Source organism: Lemur catta, chromosome 23, assembly GCF_020740605.2.
Source record: "Lemur catta isolate mLemCat1 chromosome 23, mLemCat1.pri, whole genome shotgun sequence".
Taxonomy (NCBI): Eukaryota; Metazoa; Chordata; class Mammalia; order Primates; family Lemuridae; genus Lemur; species Lemur catta.
The window spans coordinates 2,419,252-2,437,874 of NC_059150.1; the positions used below are offsets into that span (position 1 = coordinate 2,419,252).

At 43.7% G+C, this 18,623-nt stretch overlaps 1 protein-coding gene and 1 long non-coding RNA gene across 4 annotated transcripts in view; one reads left to right on the forward strand and one right to left on the reverse strand.

The window, feature by feature from the left end:
• The window catches only part of NR5A2 (nuclear receptor subfamily 5 group A member 2), a 110,994-nt gene extending 103,094 nt beyond the window's left edge, over positions 1–7,900 (forward strand). For all 3 annotated transcript variants that reach the window (XM_045536038.1, XM_045536040.1, XM_045536039.1), the window contains exon 7: positions 6,255–7,900. In XM_045536038.1, the coding sequence (XP_045391994.1) occupies positions 6,255–6,502 (248 nt within the window). In that variant the 3' untranslated portion in view covers positions 6,503–7,900. The remainder of the gene's footprint in view (positions 1–6,254) is intronic.
• The window catches only part of LOC123626805, a 134,533-nt gene continuing 118,642 nt past the window's right edge, over positions 2,733–18,623 (reverse strand). Inside the window, exons 3-4 of the long non-coding RNA XR_006731020.1 lie at positions 3,200–3,296; positions 2,733–2,781 (exon numbers count right to left, since the gene is read on the reverse strand). This is a non-coding gene — a long non-coding RNA (uncharacterized LOC123626805). The remainder of the gene's footprint in view (positions 2,782–3,199; positions 3,297–18,623) is intronic.

The following is an 18,623-nucleotide window of genomic DNA, read 5'->3' on the forward strand; positions in this document are numbered from 1 at the left end:
ATAGAGGATGTTCTCTTCCATTGGGAAAGAACTCGGCTGCCTCTTGGGATTGTGTATTTTGAACACAAAATTGACAAAAGGGCAGGCCCCGCTGCAGGTGGGGTTCTGTATGCAACAATAGTTCCTGGGCACTGTGCTAGATGCTAGATGAGTAGCATTTTGTGCAGAGTGCCATGTATACCTTGGGGACATTGAAACTTAAGATTTGGATAAACTTGCAAGTATTCCCTAATTGTGCAAATCTGCAACACCAGAGATTCTGTTTTGTCCGTGAAACTTCAGGGTGGGGAAGGTGATCAGATGCTGTGTAGGAAGATCACCTTCCAGCTGTGGACTGAGAGCAAATGTCTTCTCCAAAATTTTATTGGTAAAGTTGTAAAAAAAAATAATACCTTGGGAGTATATATTTGTACATTTTTAAAAGCTTACTCATATTTAAGGTATCACTTTCAAGTAGTCCTAAGAAATAAGAGTTGTTTCCCCATTTTTGCAGATGGAGAAACAGACTCAGGAGTTGAGTGACTTGCTCAGCAGGGCTGGCCAGATCAGACCCCCATTCTCTCTGGTGTTGTGCCCCACAATGAAATGGCTTTCAAACCTTTCTAAACCCTGTATATATTAATAAAAAAGGCAAAAGTGGAGACACTCTTACTTCTTAGCCCTGGCACCCATACAAAGCACGTGGAAAGGGCTGGGGGGAGGATTGCCCACAAAGGCCCCCTGTGCCACCAGGCTGTGCTCAGTCTCACGTGTGACTATTCTTTGTAATTATGATCTGTGGCATTTCAGATGCTAAGACTGCTAGATCGAGCCCTTACAAGTTAGCCTTCTCCAGAATCCCAGCCCTAGGCTCGTTCTCTTCTACACATTGTCACTGACTCCTGGGGATTCGCCCACCACCTGCACCCGGGTAAGTCTCAGCCCGGGACCTCCCACCCCAGCCTCCCTGGTGCCTGGACCTCTTTCCTGCACATCTTCACCCAGTGACCTTTCTCCCATAACAAACAGACACCTGGAAGCCATTCAGAACTCTCTCTCTCTCTCAGAAAGCTGGCCATTTCCTTCTTTGCTAAAACCACTCGGTGCTTCTGCGTTGCTTTCAGAATAAGATCCAGACCGTTGCAGTCTCAAACCTCAGGGCCTTCCTCTCTGGCCTGCATGTTCTTCTCTGCAAACCTTGAGCTGCTTAACCGAAGTCCAAGGACCTCTCTGTTCTTTCCTTCTCGGGGGCTTTGTACATAGGATACTGTCTGCCACCTCCCCCGGGTTCCCTCTTGTCCCTTGTTGGGTGCCCATCCTGGGTGGCCCCGAGGCACCCCCTTCGTCTCTGTATCACTTTGAATGAGCTATTGACTCAGAGGGTGTCTTTTTTAAATTTCTGTATCTTCAACACCTAGCCCAGGGGTGTCAGATTGAATGAATTCATACATTGTGTATACAGGAAGGTAGGACATAATAAATAAAGCATGTCAGAGTGCTCTGCAAACTACAAAGCACCAATGAGTGGAGGTCTTGTTATTTCTATGGACATAAATAGTACAGATGCTTTCTGTCCACATTTTTGTACGTAGCTCCTGCCAAGGGTTGCATTTTCTCATTACTAATTGGCATAGGAAGGCACCGAATTGCATGTTCTAGTTGGTAAAAAATAGCTTTTGGGTTAATAAGCATATATATACACCTATGTTGTTAGGGACTTATGGGAATGAATTTGAAATCTTGAGTTTCAGGTTTTGCTGGAAACTGAGCATAGAGTCTAATTTTAGGCATCAGCACCCAAAATCTCCTGCCCTCCAACCCCTGAACAGCCCTGACTTCTTTTCTAAATGAACTTTGTTCAGTTGAAAAGAACTAACATGTTGCTCTCCAGTCTCCAGAATTCCTTACCAAATTATTTGTGCAAATTATTCAAAAAATGAATTCTTTACAGAAAATTTATTTTCTTTGTCCTTCTCTGGCTTATCAAAGCAAAGGGCCTTCTGAGGACAAATTGTGTGGCAATTTATAGATTCTCGTCTCTCCAAAGTCTCAAGGAAAAAAATATTCTCTGGGTGCAAAATGGTACCTCTTTTTCCCACCTTTTTGTCTTTTAAAAGACTAGATATGACTTTTTTCCCCACCTGTGGAAAACTAACAAAGGTAATTATCCTTTCAGCAAAAGACAACACCCTCCACTCAAGCCTCACAGCCCCCGGGCTCAGCAGAGGACACCCAGCTCTGGAAAAATGTGCTAACGGGAAGGTTTGCAGACTGCTCCACTGGGGCAGTTCGCAGAGAGAAGCATCTTCATCTTCAGAGAGAGCCCGAAAGTTGCGTAGGGCTGAACAGTCAGCACTGTAATATATTCAAGAAGACCTAAGGGTTTACTTTCCAATAAGGATGGAAAAAATCTGAGCACCCCACTGTGAGCTTATCGTAATTCTGCTTCATATAAAAAGTTGGTAATTAGTCCCTGAGTGCATAAAGTAGAATAGATAAGAGATTGATACTAAGAGGAGAAGCACCAAATGCTCTTGCCAGTCATCAAAATTTAAAGGCAATAGAGAAAGGGTTGGGGATGACTCTGCCTGTTTACATACAATTTCCAACTCAGAATTTGTAATGATAGGGTTCATTAACCAGTGGTTTTTAAATGGTATTGAAATGAAGCTTATATAAATTTCAAAGGAGCACACAGAGTGCCAAATGCAGGAGACTCTGAGATCCAGCACAAAATACCACAGAAGAACAGGTGGGAATCTGGGCCTCAGATCAATCTCTGGTCCTCCAGCTGGGGGTCTCCTGCAAAAATCCAGACGTGGGGCAAAGCTATTTAATATGGAAAACAAACACCAAATCTTAAAAATATATATTTCTGGAGTTCTCAGAACAAATAATCGTATGTCTGGATTTTGTTTTCTAATGTAATTTAATATCAATTCATTTCTGAATTCCTGGTATTACAAACAAACTCCTACTCTAGATGATTTAGACTCCTAAGTCTGCCAGCTACCATTCGTTAATGTGGCATAAGGCTTGATTTTTTTTTTATAGGGAGGGACATCCCAGAGAAAATGATTAACATTTAAATGGAATTCACGGTCAAATTTTCAGGAAAGGGCATGAATTCACATAAAAGCTAATTCTATGAGTATTTCAGGAACACATGTTTTAAGTTTTTGGACTTTTCCTAAAAAGTAAATACAAGGTTAATGGTTACCTTGTATAGAGAAAATTCCAAGTCTTCTGGGGGAGGTGGTATCATCTGTATGTTGATGCTCATCTTCTCCATTGCGTGTACGTCCTTGTGAGTGAGCCTGTAGTGCAAAAACACGTCTACCCGTCAGGCCCAGAGACTCAGGAGCCCAGGGAGAACTTAAGTTTAATTCCTTTAAAACAAAACTGACCACTGAAAATTCTCATTTGCAAAACATGTAAATTAGGACTTGATTATTGAGATCATGAAAGGATTTACCGCAGGATTTTTTTGAAAACACCACTACATTTAAAGGATAGTATTTTACTTCAGGGAGAGATCTACTGTATATATCTCAAATATTTGGAAGTAAGTTTCTAATAAGAAAAAGGTCATTGGCTCATAAGATATTTTAATAGGTCATTACACAGTTATATCAATCTTGGGCAAATACACCAACAAAGTAAAGCAAAGAGTAATCGGCGTGTTCTCTAGGAATGCCTCGACTGATGCGTATTCTTACGTCAAGTAGCCTATAGTCTACATAGAGAAGTAAACAGTTAAACAGAGACAGACAGTAGTGCACTGGTCGAGCAGCTCAATGTCAGTAAATGAGAGTAATTCAATCAAAATTTCTTCTTTTTTTTCCCTTTCTTTTTTAAACCTTTTAACCTAAATATCAGAATCATCGCCGTATGTATAGACATAGAAACAAAGTAGACATTCAGCAAATAAGTATGTTTGTGGCAATTAGCAGCGTAAGTTATCTTTAGTGATGAATGCATTAAAATAGCTTAATGGGATAATTATTTCAGTCTTGTGAATTCAATTCTGATGAGTTTTTTGAGAAAACGTACATATTTGGCCATAGTATGGAAAACCTGTATCTTTTCGCGCCGGAAGGAAAATTGAACACCTTTTCAAACTTTGGGGAGAGAGACGTGCTAGTTTGGACCAGTATTCATAGAAATTATCATCTTGTAACAATACTAAGTGGATAAACCAGAACTTATATCTAGTCTTTGTTTTATCCTTGTTGGTAGCTTGTTATTTTTCTTAACAGAGTGGCATAATTTATCACAGAATGTTAAAACTAGTTCCCCAAAAATACATTTATCAAAAAAAGACAGCTTCAAAAACAACTTTCTAAAAAGACTATTTTTCGTTTATCTTACATTTTATACTGTGCATATTCCTACATATCCTCCCTATTAATCTCTATGACGACTGTTGGCTTTTTTCACTTGTACGAGTATCTGACTGTAGCATAAAATAATACTCCATTTCAAATTTTTATAGTGATGTTTAAATCATTATAACAACAGCGATGTGGATTTTTCTACTGTGTACAAAGTTACAACCTATTGCATGCTTTTCTGATTGTTTATGTTTTATAATTTTGAACCAAGTGCAACTCCGGATTCATAGTCATATTTATAACTATTTTACATAATTTAAAATCATTTAAAAATATTTTAAATAAGATAGGTGGAAAATGCCTTATTAACTGTAAAGTGCCACATGTATAAAATATCCAGAGGACATCAAATTGGCTGCCAATTTACATGCCACGAGAAGATGCACAGCTCCTAATAGAGTAGTATTTGCACAATTCATCAATAAATAATCAAATATTTTTGAGTCTCCCATCGCACTTTGAAACAGATGTAGCATCCAACTCTCACACTACGTATCTATTTCAGTAGTAATTCCGCACTGTGTTTAATTTGGGTCAGAGACTTGGGGCTGCAGAAGGGAAGCATGTTTAATGCAAAGTTATGGCCCAGATGTAAACACTGAAATCATCCTGAACACATTTCAACAGGAAATGTATGGCAGCCTCGTAAACCCATTTAGAAGTAACAAAATGGACACACACACGTGTGTAGGCTATGTGAAACAGTACATAATGCTGAAAATACTGGCTATGAGTTACTATGGTAACCATTAACCGAGTTTAGCCTTTTTACTATGTGGTTTCTCTCTTGTTTATTTTTGTCCAATTAGAAAATAAAGGGCAGGGTGGCTGTTTGTGTTTATTTTCAGAGCATGGGTATATGTAAACACACACCCATATCTGTGGATTTTTTCCAGAGGCTTCTATATACGTACTGTATAAAAGTTGTACAGTTAACGTAAACAAACCCCAGAAGAGAAATGCTAACATACCATTGTCTCGGTGTGTATTTGTATGTCAGTCTGTCTTTTCCGATTCTGTGTTTCTCTCTTATTCAGTATTTATAAGGAGCCTCTAGGGCAGCTGTCTTAAAACAACTGGATGAGCACCAGGAGGTAGGCAGGGTGACATGCCTGTGTTCCTCCTCTTTATAGGAGTGACTGGGAGCAGAAGGAAAAAAGAAACACAAAGTATCAGACTTCAGAAACCACATTGAGGTTAAAGGGCACCGACCATCCTGGCTCGTGTTCTGCTTAAAGGACAAGCCTTTCATTTGATAAAGATCATTAGTCACCGAGATATATATTTTAGAGCATTCCCAGCAGCGGATATTCCGTTGGCAGTCACTGGAGTGTACCAGATGGTTCATTAGCATAGGCTAGACAAGTCAAAGGCTTTCAGAATCATTTAGAAAATGTCAAACAGAAACAAGAACCCTGTCACTTTTTATTAGAATTAACTACATCATACCCTGGACACAGATTTCACCTTGGGTCAGAAAAATTAATACAGAATTATATGAATTGTGTAATATATTGGGTTAAGATAGGTCTTTCTCCGGGGACTCATTTGCTAGCAATATATTATGATCCCTCTACTTTAGGAATCCTCAAACCTTTCCTTTTGTAAGGTATGAAAAGAGTTGACCTTGCTCAAAATCCATTGGTGACTAATTGATTTGAGGTACATGCAGAATTTCAACAAGACATTCTTCTAAATCTCTTTTGTGATCATTTTCCCAGGAAGCTGGGTGCGTGGGGCTTGCTGAATATTCAGCAGCATGTAAAGTATGCTTTATGTCAAAAGGAAAATACGTCCATTCATTGCACACACTGCTTGAGTAAACAGGAAGTAAAATGCCATTGAAATATTGTTGCTTTTTTTTTTTTTTTTTTAATGCAGATGTCAAAAACCTTGAGAACTTCCAGCTGGTAGAAGGTGTTCAGGAACAAGTCAACGCCGCCCTGTTGGACTACACAATGTGCAACTACCCGCAGCAAACAGAGAAATTTGGGCAGCTCCTTCTGCGACTACCTGAAATCCGGGCCATCAGTATGCAAGCTGAAGAATACCTCTACTACAAGCACCTGAACGGGGACGTGCCCTACAATAACCTCCTCATAGAGATGCTGCATGCGAAGAGAGCATGAGTCACAGCCCCTCTGCTTTCAAAACAAAAAGAGACTGGGGTGGGGGGAGGGGAAGGGGAAGAAGAACAGGAAAGAAAAAAAGTACTCTGAACTGCTCCAAGCAACACTAATAAAAAAACTTGGTTTAAGGATATTGAATTTAAAAAGGCATAATAATCAAATACTTAATGGCAAATAAATGATGGATCAGGGTATTTGTATTGCAAACTGTGAATCAAAGGCTTCACATCCCCAAAGGAGTCCCCGTACAAGACATTGTGAGGGCGTGGATCGAACTCACAGGTGGACACCTACACTATTATCGGAATAAAAATGGACACAACAGTTCTTGTATATTTAAACTGATCTCCGCTATGAAGAAATTTAGGAACTAATCTGTGTTATGAATTAGGCTTAAACACGGGAGGGATCTAAGCTTACAGAATGCCTCCATGGTAAAGCTGAACTGAAACAAGGCTCAAGACGGCGTCAGCTGTACCTACGACAGCCCCTCCCCTGTCCCTGGAAGCCCCCGTGCACCTTCCGCCCTGCGATCGCGACATCTGTACTAGAGACCTGTGTTCAGCCACACCCCACAGTAGCTCTACCAAATCATGAAAAGCCTAATTTCGAATGTCTGTGTCTTAGACCTGCAAACAGCTAATAAGAACAGTCTATTACTATGTTAGCTTGCCATTTTAAGTATGTTCTCAAGTTCGTTTTGTCACATGTTCATAATGTTAAAAAAAAAAAAGCAGGCAGTATCCCTCTTCTATCTTATACAAGCATTGATCTATAGAAAGGGAAATGACCACAAACTTTTAAAGCAAATGCTCCATAGCTAAAGCAAGTTAGACCTTATTTCTGCTGCTGTTGCTGAAGTGTGGCTTTGGCATTTGTGGATTCCATAAACATTTCTAGCAACAAGGCTTATTAGGATACACCAGTCTTTTAACCCTCCAGGTTTGTAGTTCGTTTAAAAATAAAAATAAAACATGAAGCTTATTTTGCTGGGATGGCAAATAGTTTCTGAATAGTTGAAAACAAAATCGAAGCATGTTAAACCGTGCAAAGGGAAAAGAAAGGATGAGATAGGTTCATTCTTGCTGTAATTGAACATCCCCTAAACTTGGGATGGAAATGGTGATTTTTTTACATATGGCCTGGAAACAACATTAAAGTAATTCAGTTCTTCCCCAAAGAAAAAAGGAAGAGAGTGATACTGACCTTTCTAAGTCATAGACCAAAGTCTGGAGGACAAAGAGTTGCAAACACATTCTCCCAACGACTTTATCAGTATTATTAACATGCAATGCCACAGGTATGAAAGTCTTGCCTTATTTCACAACTCTAAAAGGTAGCTGTGCAGATGTGGATCAACATTTGTTTAAAATAAAGTATTAATACTTCAAAGTCAAATAAAATATAGTGTTTACATTCTTTAGGTCCTGTGGTGGGGTGGGGGGAACCGTGATACTACAAAATAGCAAAAGCAGTAATTTCCTTAATGTTATTTTTCTGATTGGTAATTATTTTTTAACAGTACTTGATTATTGTATGTCGTGAGACACTAAAATCAACGACGGAAATCTCATTTAGACTTTAATTTTTTTGAGATTATCGGCAGCACAATCATTTGTAGAAACTGTAAAAAATAAGAGTATCTCCTAGTCCCTTAATTTTTTCATAAATATTTCTGGCTTTTAAATAGTTTATTTATATTGTATATCATAGTTTCAACTGTAGACAATTATGATGCTAATTTATTGTTCCTTGGTTTCACCTTTGTAAAAGATATAGCCAAGACTGAAGAAACCAAATATATGTGTTTACTGTAGCATGTCTTCAAGTTAGTGGAACATAGTTCAGGGACATAGAAGGGTCTTAATGAATTAAAATCATTCACTTGATTAAATGTCTGTAAATCTCCATAATTCTTACTCTAGTTTATTTAATATCTATTGTAAAATATGTGACTTGTAGCTTCCGCTGTTTTCAAGTGAATTCAACAAGGTGGAGTCTTACCTGGTTTTGTTTTCCAAGCATTGTAAGTTGTATACCAAAGATATTAGTTATTACTTCCGTGTGTACAAAAAGGATTATTTTATTATTTTTATTAATCACCTCTAATACTCGTCCACATGAAGGGTACACATTAGCTAGGCTGGGCGTCAAATCTAGCAGAATCTCAGTCACCTGTGTTACTTTCATGGCTCAAAGACAATGAAAAATCGCTGATCAGAGCTCATACCCAAAGCATTACAGAGAATGGCAGCATCTTTGCCCTCCCCGGTTAAAAACCAAGTGGGCTAGAAGGCAGGTAAAGAGGAATGGTGTTGTCAATAGTTATTGAAATAGTTCCACCATATATGTGTAACATGGGCCGGGACGATTATAGCATTTGAAGGATAGTTATTTGGAGGGTCTTTAACATTTCAAAAAAAAAGAAAAACCCTAATACATTGATTTGGGTTTGGTTTTGTTTCAGCATCCGGGTCTCTCTTCTTGCCCAGGCTAGAGTGCAGTGGCATCATCATAGCTCACTGCAACCTCCAACTCCTAGACTCAGGCGATCTGCCTGCCTCAGCGTCCCAATTAGCGGGAACTACAGGCGTGTGCCACTGTGCCTGGCTGGCTACAGTGATTCTTAAAAATCCATGTTTTAGATATACAGTACTCCCCACTGAATAGTAAACCTAAAAGACGTCGAATACTGGTATGTTGTTAACCTAGTAGGTTACACCATGCAAACAGCTAAAAAGCAACACAGTGACTTACATCCACACTGCCGGTGACCTGAGGACAGCAGCTGATAAGGACACACCACAGCCAGCATTCCGCCCACCCAAAGTTGACAAGTAAAATTTCTTTAATGTTAATCGTTAGCCAGTTTGTAACCTGACATTTACTTAGCAACTGCCTTATCGAAGACAGGACTGACTAGCAAAAGCAGACTCAAATATACAGGTTTTTGGCTTAGCTTGGTTTATTAGAGTTGGTATGTGTTTGTAAACACACAATCTGTAACGTCTGAACATTTGTATTCCAGATCTGCAGCTGCCTTGGATTCGAATCCATGCAATGTTTAGAGTGTGCAGTTGGTTACTTGTTGATGTTTTCTTACTGTATCAGTGAAATACATATTGTCATGTCAGTTCTTGCCAGGAATTTCTCAACAAAATGGAAATTTTTTTTTCAGTATTTCAATAAATATTGATATGCCCAGCCTGACCATTTTTAAAAGTTTTTATGTTGTCCTCATTCTGTTAGATATTAAAGCTTCTAAGTAATTAGGATACTTGACTAGAAATGGAATGAAAAAAAAAATCCACATGAATAGATGCTTTTCCCTCTCTAGATCTTTTCTTTTCTTTTCTTTCTTTTTTTTTTTTTTGAGATGGAGTCTTGCTATGTTGCCCAGCCTGGTCTTCAACTGCTGAGCTTAAGTGATCCTCCTGCATCACCCTCCCGAGTAGCTGGGACTACAGGTGTGCACCGCTGTGCCTGCCCCTGCTAGATATTTTCTAGAGTGGTCTGTTGTCCTTCCATGGATGCCTGAACTAATTTTGAACGTCATCTCTATACACCAAATAAAGCATTTTATGTCATTTACCATTATAACAGACTGGCAGAAACATCTGAACAGTATCTAACGTTTTTGTAGAGCTTACGGTGCCTGACAACTTTCCTAGGTGCTTTATTAGTTCACTTGATGCTCCCAATAGCTCCAGGAGGTATTATTATTCTCGTCTTAAAGTTCCTTGCACAAAGCCCTGTCTGTACTAGTCAGAGGAGGAGGAGTGGATTGAAGCCAGGCACTTTGACTCCAGGATCGATGCTCCTAAATACTGTCCCATTCTGTCTGTAAACCAGGATGACACAGGATTTACTTCAAAAGGCAAAAATATTACAAAAAGTCAGGCACCACGCCACCATGATTGTACAAGTATTTATCAATAACTCAGAAACATAAAAGCCTTTACACTTTCCAGAGTTTAACCCTAAGAAGTGAAGTGCCAATGTTCTAGAAATTTGCCTCCTTTAGTACCATTGTGCCTTTGGAAATGTTTAAGATGACAAAACAACAATAAAATCCATTCTGGAAATTAAAATTTCTATTACAAAATAGTACAAGAGCCCCGGGGCACATAACAATGCTGTGCAACGAACATCGTGGTCAAGCCCCCCCTCGTCACACTCCACCCTTCCCGTCCCCACCCGGGCCAAGATGAGCAGGAGGTACCGTCCTTGGCTAAGCAGACAGTGACTGTCCCAGGTGCCACAAAAAGACACCCAGGAGTCCGACCCAAAACTCTGCACCTAGTAGATTATGGAACTAAGATTGTTAAGCAACTAAATAGTGGTCTACAAAACACATCTCCCCTTTCTACCTCTAACTAGAAAGAACTTTTAAAATTATTCTTGCAGACGTCCCATGAACTATGAAAATATATATTCATATTTAATTGAACTATGACTTTCATACAGAAAAGTGTGCAGTTTGATGCATTTTTACATCTGTCCACACCCCAGTGATCGTCACAGTGATCGAGCAAGAGGAAGCACGTAGATTTTTTTAAAATGTTTTTTATAAGTGGTTATATATGTACATATATATATATTGAAAGTGGTGGAGAGAGAGTTCCCAAAGCCCAGCGTGGCAGCTGGCAGAGGTGGTTCTGGGGGGCAGAGCCCTCCGTCCCATCCGCAGAATATCACGCTCCGAGTTGCTAAATCTATCAGCACGAGGCCGCCCCTGAGAAACAAACGGCTCACGCAGATGTGCGTGGGATTGTGACATTGGATATTCCAAGTAACTTTGAAGAGGTTTGTACCTTTAACTAAGTTTGACGTTCAGTTTGAAGCCATCTCTGATGCATATTTTTATAAGAAACATGTGGAAGGTTTGCCCAACATAACACAGGTCAACATGCTACAATACTTAGCGATTCTGACGTTTCCCTGGAATAATAAAGACCAATTTTCCTCAACGCTGAACAGGAAGTGTACAGCTCAGTCGCTGAATATAAATATTCTTGCAATACTTTATGACAGTTTCACACAGCCATTTGTTTTATGTTAAGTTAGGAATTAATGATTCGGTGACTGATACCAGGCTGTGATGGTGGTTTTATTCGTAGAAAAGCTAAGAGCCAATCAGTGAAACACTGTATGTTTGTTGCTCGAAAAGAGAGAAAGGAGCAGCAACGGGGTGGAATTAGAATGATGGCTGAGCAGTCCCTGAAGTGAGTTTGAAACTCAACTATGGAGAGAAGAGCCGGCTGCGAGGGGAGGGCTTGGGGCTCCCACGTTCCACCCGTGCGGACGCCAGTGTGGACCAGACTGGGGGCTGCCCCGCCAGGCACCCGGGATCCCGGGCAGGGCTCCTGGGGACACTGGGTCAGATCTGAGACTGTCCCCGGGACCACATTAGTCACAGCCAAGGAGAGACAGGAGTCGTCCTTCCACCAGATTCGTGTCTAATCTACCTCTTCAATGCGGGACGCCCACCCTCCTCCCACCTGTGCCCACAGCACCCCGTGCTCGGCAGGCTGGGGGCCTCCCCCCGCGAGAGCTGGGACCGGGCCGGGGCCTGTCCGCACCTTAGCGACATGAACTGAAGCCCGTCCTGCCCAGGGCCCCCCACCGGCTGTGTCTCCCACACCTCTCTCTCCCCGCGTGGCCTGAGCATCCCAGCCTCACCGGATACGTTTCCTGCTTCTCTCTGCAGTCTGCTCCCCCTTCCTCCCCGATCAGCCCCGGCCAGCTCCTGCCTGACCCTAGCAGTGGCCTCCGGGCTGGTCCCTGCAGACCTCACCGCTAGCTGCGGCCACAGCATTCTTCCTCCCCTGGAGCTTATCCTGTCGTCCCGTCACTTACGGTCCTCTGATGCCAGGCATCCAGGGAGAAAGTCCCCTACTTAACACGGCGTCTGGGCCTTCTCTGACACACAGCCCCTGTCTTCCTGCTGAGCCTCCGCTTTCAGCCTCCCCACACCTGCCTGCTCCCTCCTGCTGCTGTGCTTCGCACACGCTGTTCCCCAGCAGCCTGCGAAGTTCACACCAGACTCGGAGAAACTGAGGCCAAGAGGCTGCCCGTCCCCATCTCGTGCACACCCACTGTCTGGGCCCCAGCCCCCTGGCGTGCATGGCGCCCTGGTCCCCCTGTGTCTGCTTCCCGGGGTGGCCCCTCTAACCTGCGAGCACACGGCAGGGCAAGGACAAGGACTCAGTCATTTCTAAGCCACTGGCCCAGTGCCTGGCACAGAGCCAGCGGGCACATGATTTGCATAAAAGAGTTAGTTTCCTGACTCGTGGACCACATTGCTCCCCGTCGGTCTCCTTGACTTTGCCCGAGGACATCTCAGTGGGGCCCAGACTGGGATGCTCTAGGGCTCGTCCAATGTGCTCACCTGCCCCAAACCCAGTATCACAAATGCGTTTCATGTTTCCCTGGGTGATTCGCAGGTGTCACTGCGTGTCAGCTCCCGCTCTGAGCATGTCGTTAGTCCAAAGACGGGGGCAGTGAAAACGGCCTCACTCCGTGAACACAGGGACCTCAGCATCACGGTGCAGCCTCTGAAGAAAGAGCTGCAAAAAGGATCATAACTACGCTTTGTGGCCCCAGAGAAGAGAAACCTGTAGGGGTAAGATAGATGGATACTATGGGGACAAAGATTTTGACACAAGGTGGAAAAAAAAAAAGTGTAACGATCAAAGCTGTCCAGAAATGGAACCAACTACGGGAGAGGCTGATGATCTCCCAGGCACTGTTTCTTCTGCCTAAGGCTGGACTGGACAGCAGGGTTGGGATGTGACTCCCACACAGGGTGACGGGGGCCTAGACAAGCTCAGTTACAACCATGCATATGTACAGCAGGCGTGGGCTGCTCCGTGCCTGGGAACATCCACGACACAGACGATCCCGAGTCCCACACGAATGAGAACGTGGGGGCGGCAACCTTCGCCTGTGCACCATCTCAACAGGAAACATCGCCATAGCCACCAAATCGTCCCCAGGTATTAGTCCCGACCGTGTTGTAGGAGCTGTGCTACTGTTCTCTCCCCGCAGTCGGATCACTAGTTTCCCTGTTTATCACAAACTCATCTGCACGGTGTCGTGACGTTTATGACGAGAAAACATTTTGTGCTTCTGGTTTCTGCCCACATTCCATTGCTCCCGGAGCAGTTAGTAAGGTACTGGCTATTTTTAAGATTCTTGTCCCAAAGATTTTCCCCAGAAATAAATTAAGACTGCCAAAAGGACCCTGCCACAGAGGTGGGACGAGCTTCTATAAATAAGTGTGGAAACACATGTTGCATCCCCCCCTCCCAGGGCTGCTCCAACAGGTTTTATTTCCCTTCTGCTCCTGCCCTGTGGCCTTGTGTTATTTGAGTGTCAAATGTTCCTGCGACTATTGTGTGTCCTGGACCCCAGCCAAGCTCCCCAGGCAGTGCCAGGCCAGTGTCACTCCTCCCCTCCACCCCCCTAGGAAGTCTCAGATGGGCACAGCCGCCCGGGGGCAGAAGGAAGGCCTTGCCTCTCCTGCTGCAGGCGACCCCTCTGCCCACCCACTCCCACGTTTTGTCATTTATGAAAGTAAAGATGACAACGACTGACTATGATTGAGTTCTTCCAAGTGCTTCGTCCTCATTTAACTAACTTATTTCATTTGATTCTTACAACAACCCTGCAACGCAGGCACAATCACAGCCCCGTGACGGGTGAGGAGGCTGTCGCTCACCTACTGTGTGTTTGCTAAAGTCACGCAGACGGGACGGGGCAAGGCCCGCGTGAACACTGGGCTCCGTCTGACCACAAAGTCCAGGCCACAGAGCCACGTCGTTTATTCTGGATTAATACAGAATCTACGGAACAAAACCTGGCAGAGGGGGGGCTGCGAAACTCCACGCCTGCTCTTTCATTCCGTCCCCGTGAAACCGCCCTTCATGAAATTAACACAGGGCCACCAGGTGGGAGCCGTGTCGGGGGCCTGAACTCTGCGAAGACACAGACATATGTATCTATAAAACCAGCCACGGTCTCTCGGTTTGCTTTCCCGGAACTGCCACTCAGGAGCCACGCAGTTGATGGTCACAACGCTCTCGATTGCTCCCGTAGATAACATCAGCCTTGTGAAACCCAAGGCTCGTTTTCGAGACATCTTCCAGGCCCTGCGTCCTGGGGGACGGGCTGACCCACCCAGACCCGTGGCCCACCCCAGGGAACTGACTCAGCTTGTCTCGAGACCCTGCCCAGGACTGACTCAGCACAAGAAGACAATTCCTATGCCCCTATGGCTCCACCCCAGACCCAGCCAATCGGCACACCCGACGGCCTAGCACTGTGCCCTCCAAACTGTCTTTAAATACCTTTCTCCCGAATTCCCAGAGAGCTGGGTGTGACAACTGCCTCCTGCCCCGCTGAATGGCACCTGTGATACTAAACTCTTCCCCAGCCGCAAGCCCTGCCGTCTCGGCCCCCTGGCTTCCTTTTGAGCCGCGGGCAGTGAGCCCGGCTGGGCTGTGACCACTGGACTCTGGGGAGAATCTTCCCTTTCTCAACCCCAGTGAGAGAGTTAAGATGAAAAGCCAATAAAACACACCATTATCATGTGCTTATTTCACATCTTTAAAAATAATCTTCTTGGCGTAACTAAGCACAAGAGGAAAAACGGCGTGGCTCAGCGATTCCTGCTGTCTGTGCTGTTTTCTCTTTGTTTACTTTTGCTTTGTTTCATTTTAATATAAAAGAAACTCAGATGAGGAACTGGTTTGTTTCCAAGACTAAGATGCGGGTTCCTTATCCAGCCACGTTTGTGCCTGAGGTGTTACTGGTCCAAGAGAATTTTACAGAAGGTGCAGTGTTCAAATGCGATGCTGCTGACAAAGGCATAAAGGGCTGAGTAGCATAGATGACTGCTGAGAAATGCATGGAAATGAGAAAGCCACGGGAGACCCAGACAGGGAAAATTTGGGGACCAGAAGGCAGGGGCCTGGAAGGGGCAAAGGGAGGAGCTTGAGCAATGGAGGGAGGGAGAGAGGGAGGGAGGGAGGGAGGGAAGGAAGGAAGGAAGGAAGGAAGGAAGGAAGGAAGGAAGGAAGGGAGAAAGAGAGAAAGAAAGAGAGAGAGAGAGAGAGAGAAAGAAAGAGAGAGAGGAAGGAAGGAAGGTTGATGAAAGAAAAAGCTCATAAGTTGGGACCAAGCAGGTGAAAATAAGAAATGCAATTTTTTCCCTAAGATTAAAATTGCCCCTGTATTAATTACCACATTCTGTGGAAAACTGTAGCCACATAAGGTACCATTGTGTTGGGAGTGGATATATATGTTTAACTCTACCGAAGCATCCTCAGAACCTCTTGCATTTATCTTTGTGAGGTGCAAGAGGAGCTTTGAGGTTATTATGAAAGTTAAAAGAAGCGGTTTTCCACCTACACTTGAATTTACAACCCACAGAGATGCCAAGTTCCTGCATTTCACGCACTGTAGAAAACTTTCCCAGACGTAATCTGACATTTGACAAAGCGTCACAGCAGACACCAGGGTATGAGAGAGGATCCAACACACAGTGACAGGTGCACACTGCTGTGGTCTTAAGGAAGGGAATTCAGGAAAACTTGGGGCCACAGATGTTTTTATATGTTTGAATACTATTTATTATCTGGAAACAGGGAAAGCCAAAGCCTGCTTATTTTGTAATCGATTAGTGAAATGCTTGTTATTAATGATCTGCATTTGCCTCTGAGCTCTGCAGACTGCAGCCCTGCGCCCCGCCTCCGTCCCTCCATCAGGTATTTCTCAGGAGGTTGGGAATGGAAAATACCTGCTGCCATCCCATCAGGAGCCACAGGGGTGGGGATCCGTGACTGCAGCAGCACAGGTGGCCAAGGCTTCCTTCAGCCCTGCACTGGGAGGGTGGGGGATGGGAGTGGTTTTGCAAACACCCCAGAGAAACCATCAGGCTCCCAGGGGTGGAGGGGGAGGGGAGAGAGAGGACAGCCGGGAGGGCTCTCGCACCCCCGTCCACGAGCCCTCCTGCCCCTGCTGTGTTAGCAACTGTCCTCAAATCAGGCTACTGCACCCCTCAGACCAGCAAGCGCCCTGCTCATTTCTCATTCCCAGGTTGCTGCATCTGCCTTATGTCTTTGCTTGGACAATTTCAGACACGTACTCTTCTTGGTCAGAGGAAAGTAAGTGGGATATTCCCCCATCTGTGATCAGGAACCTGGTCCTGAAGGATTACTCCATCCTTCCTCCTACCCTCCCCTCCCTACTTCCTTTCTAATGAACTACTGTGTTTTCAGAGACAGAGAGAGCAAAGCTTACAAAATACGAGTCACCAATCTCCCAGCACAAACAAGACATGCATCCCAGTAGCGTAATGTGCCACTGCTCCGGTTTAAAGAATTAAAAGGGTATGAAAAGTCCACGGAAGGTCCTGCGTCCTCCACCATGAAGTTCTGGGAGCCAGGCTCTCCACCCGGGATCCCAATCCTGCTGACAGCTTTAGCTTCTTTTACTTCAATACCTGCTCATAATAGGTGCTCAATAAACATTTCTCAGATTGAATCCAACATTAATTGCTTTTCTCCTGTTTCAATGTGTATTTGAAAACAACTGGAAAAGCAGTATTATGGCCTCTTTCACCTTTAAAAATGAATATATGTCCTGATTTGCATTAAAGTCTTCCTCTTTATTGTACTTATAACTAGTTTAAAAGAACCTAATAACTTTAAATTGTATTTTCACTGATTATCTCTGGGTTAATAAATTCTTGATTGTCTAAGATAAAGAAGATACAACTTAGAAAATAATTCCTTTTTTTTTTTTTTTTTTTTGAGACAGGGTCTCATCCTTGGTAGAGTGCCGTGGCGTCAGCCTAGCTCACAGCAACCTGAAACTCCTGGGCTCAAGCGATCCTCTTGCCTCAGCCTCCCGAGTAGGTAGGACTATAGGCGTGCACCACCACACCCAACTAATTTTTTCTATTTTTAGTATAGATGGAGTCTCACTCTTGCTCAGACTGGTCTCAAACAATCCTCCCACTTTGGCCTCCCAGAGTGCTGAGATTATAGGCTTGAGTCACCAAGCCCAGCCAGAAAATGATTCTTAAAGCAACTATGGTCCAAAACATGAAAACCTACTTTTCATTGTCTATCAGTTCACCATGAACGTCCATAGTGTTTAAACTTTTATAACGAATAATAGCCTTTGCACTTGAATATCCACATACTATTAGCTTCATCAGCCATTGCAATCATTACATCACAGACAATATAATTCTTACTAAGATGACTATTTTGTTTGGTCACTTTTCAATCTGAAAATTCAAACGCGAAATACCTTATTTCTTCAAATCTAAGATATGGCAATCGTGAGACACACCATTATTTCATGCGTCACTGAAATGGAAACGTGCTTCTGACATCACTATGAGGTGTATCCTGGCTTCAAGTTAAAATGAAGAAATGAGTCGTAGGAGTGATGAGATGAGGTGTGACTTCCCCAGCCAGAGATTCGTCACAGTCATGTTCCAGAACTCTGAATTCTTGGGCCATGGCGGGATCATACATCCAACCATTCCACCCGTGACTAACAGTCTCCAATATAAAGCTGTCAATGAATTTGTCTTACAGCGTACATATCCATTTCCTTATTCAACAGATACTTGTGCTTTCTGACAGGTGCCGCTTCCCGATCAGACTGATTGGTTCCCACACGCCCGAAAGCCCTTTCCTTTCTGAACCGTGGCATGATTGGCAATAGTTAATAGACAATTTAGAAAGCCACACAGAAATGTAGCCCTCTGTGCTAGAAATTAAGCATCTCAGAATTATCATACAAGAGCCCAGCCTCATGGAAATGACAAGGACAGCGGTGGTTGGGGGGTGGCCCGGCCCAGGGCACCCGGGGAAAAGGATCGGGAGACAGAGCACAGAGAAGCCAGGCTGGCGGGCAGCTCAGGTGGTTGGAGCGGGGCACTCACACACACACACCAGTGAACACTGTGGTTTAATTATGCTCATTTCTTCTTCTCATTTTCTCCACCTATCTACCCATCAATCTATCTGGAAAAAGAAAATTAGGTTTTAAAAAACATATACCAAGTCGTTAAAAGGAGATTCCTCTTGGTGGTGCAATT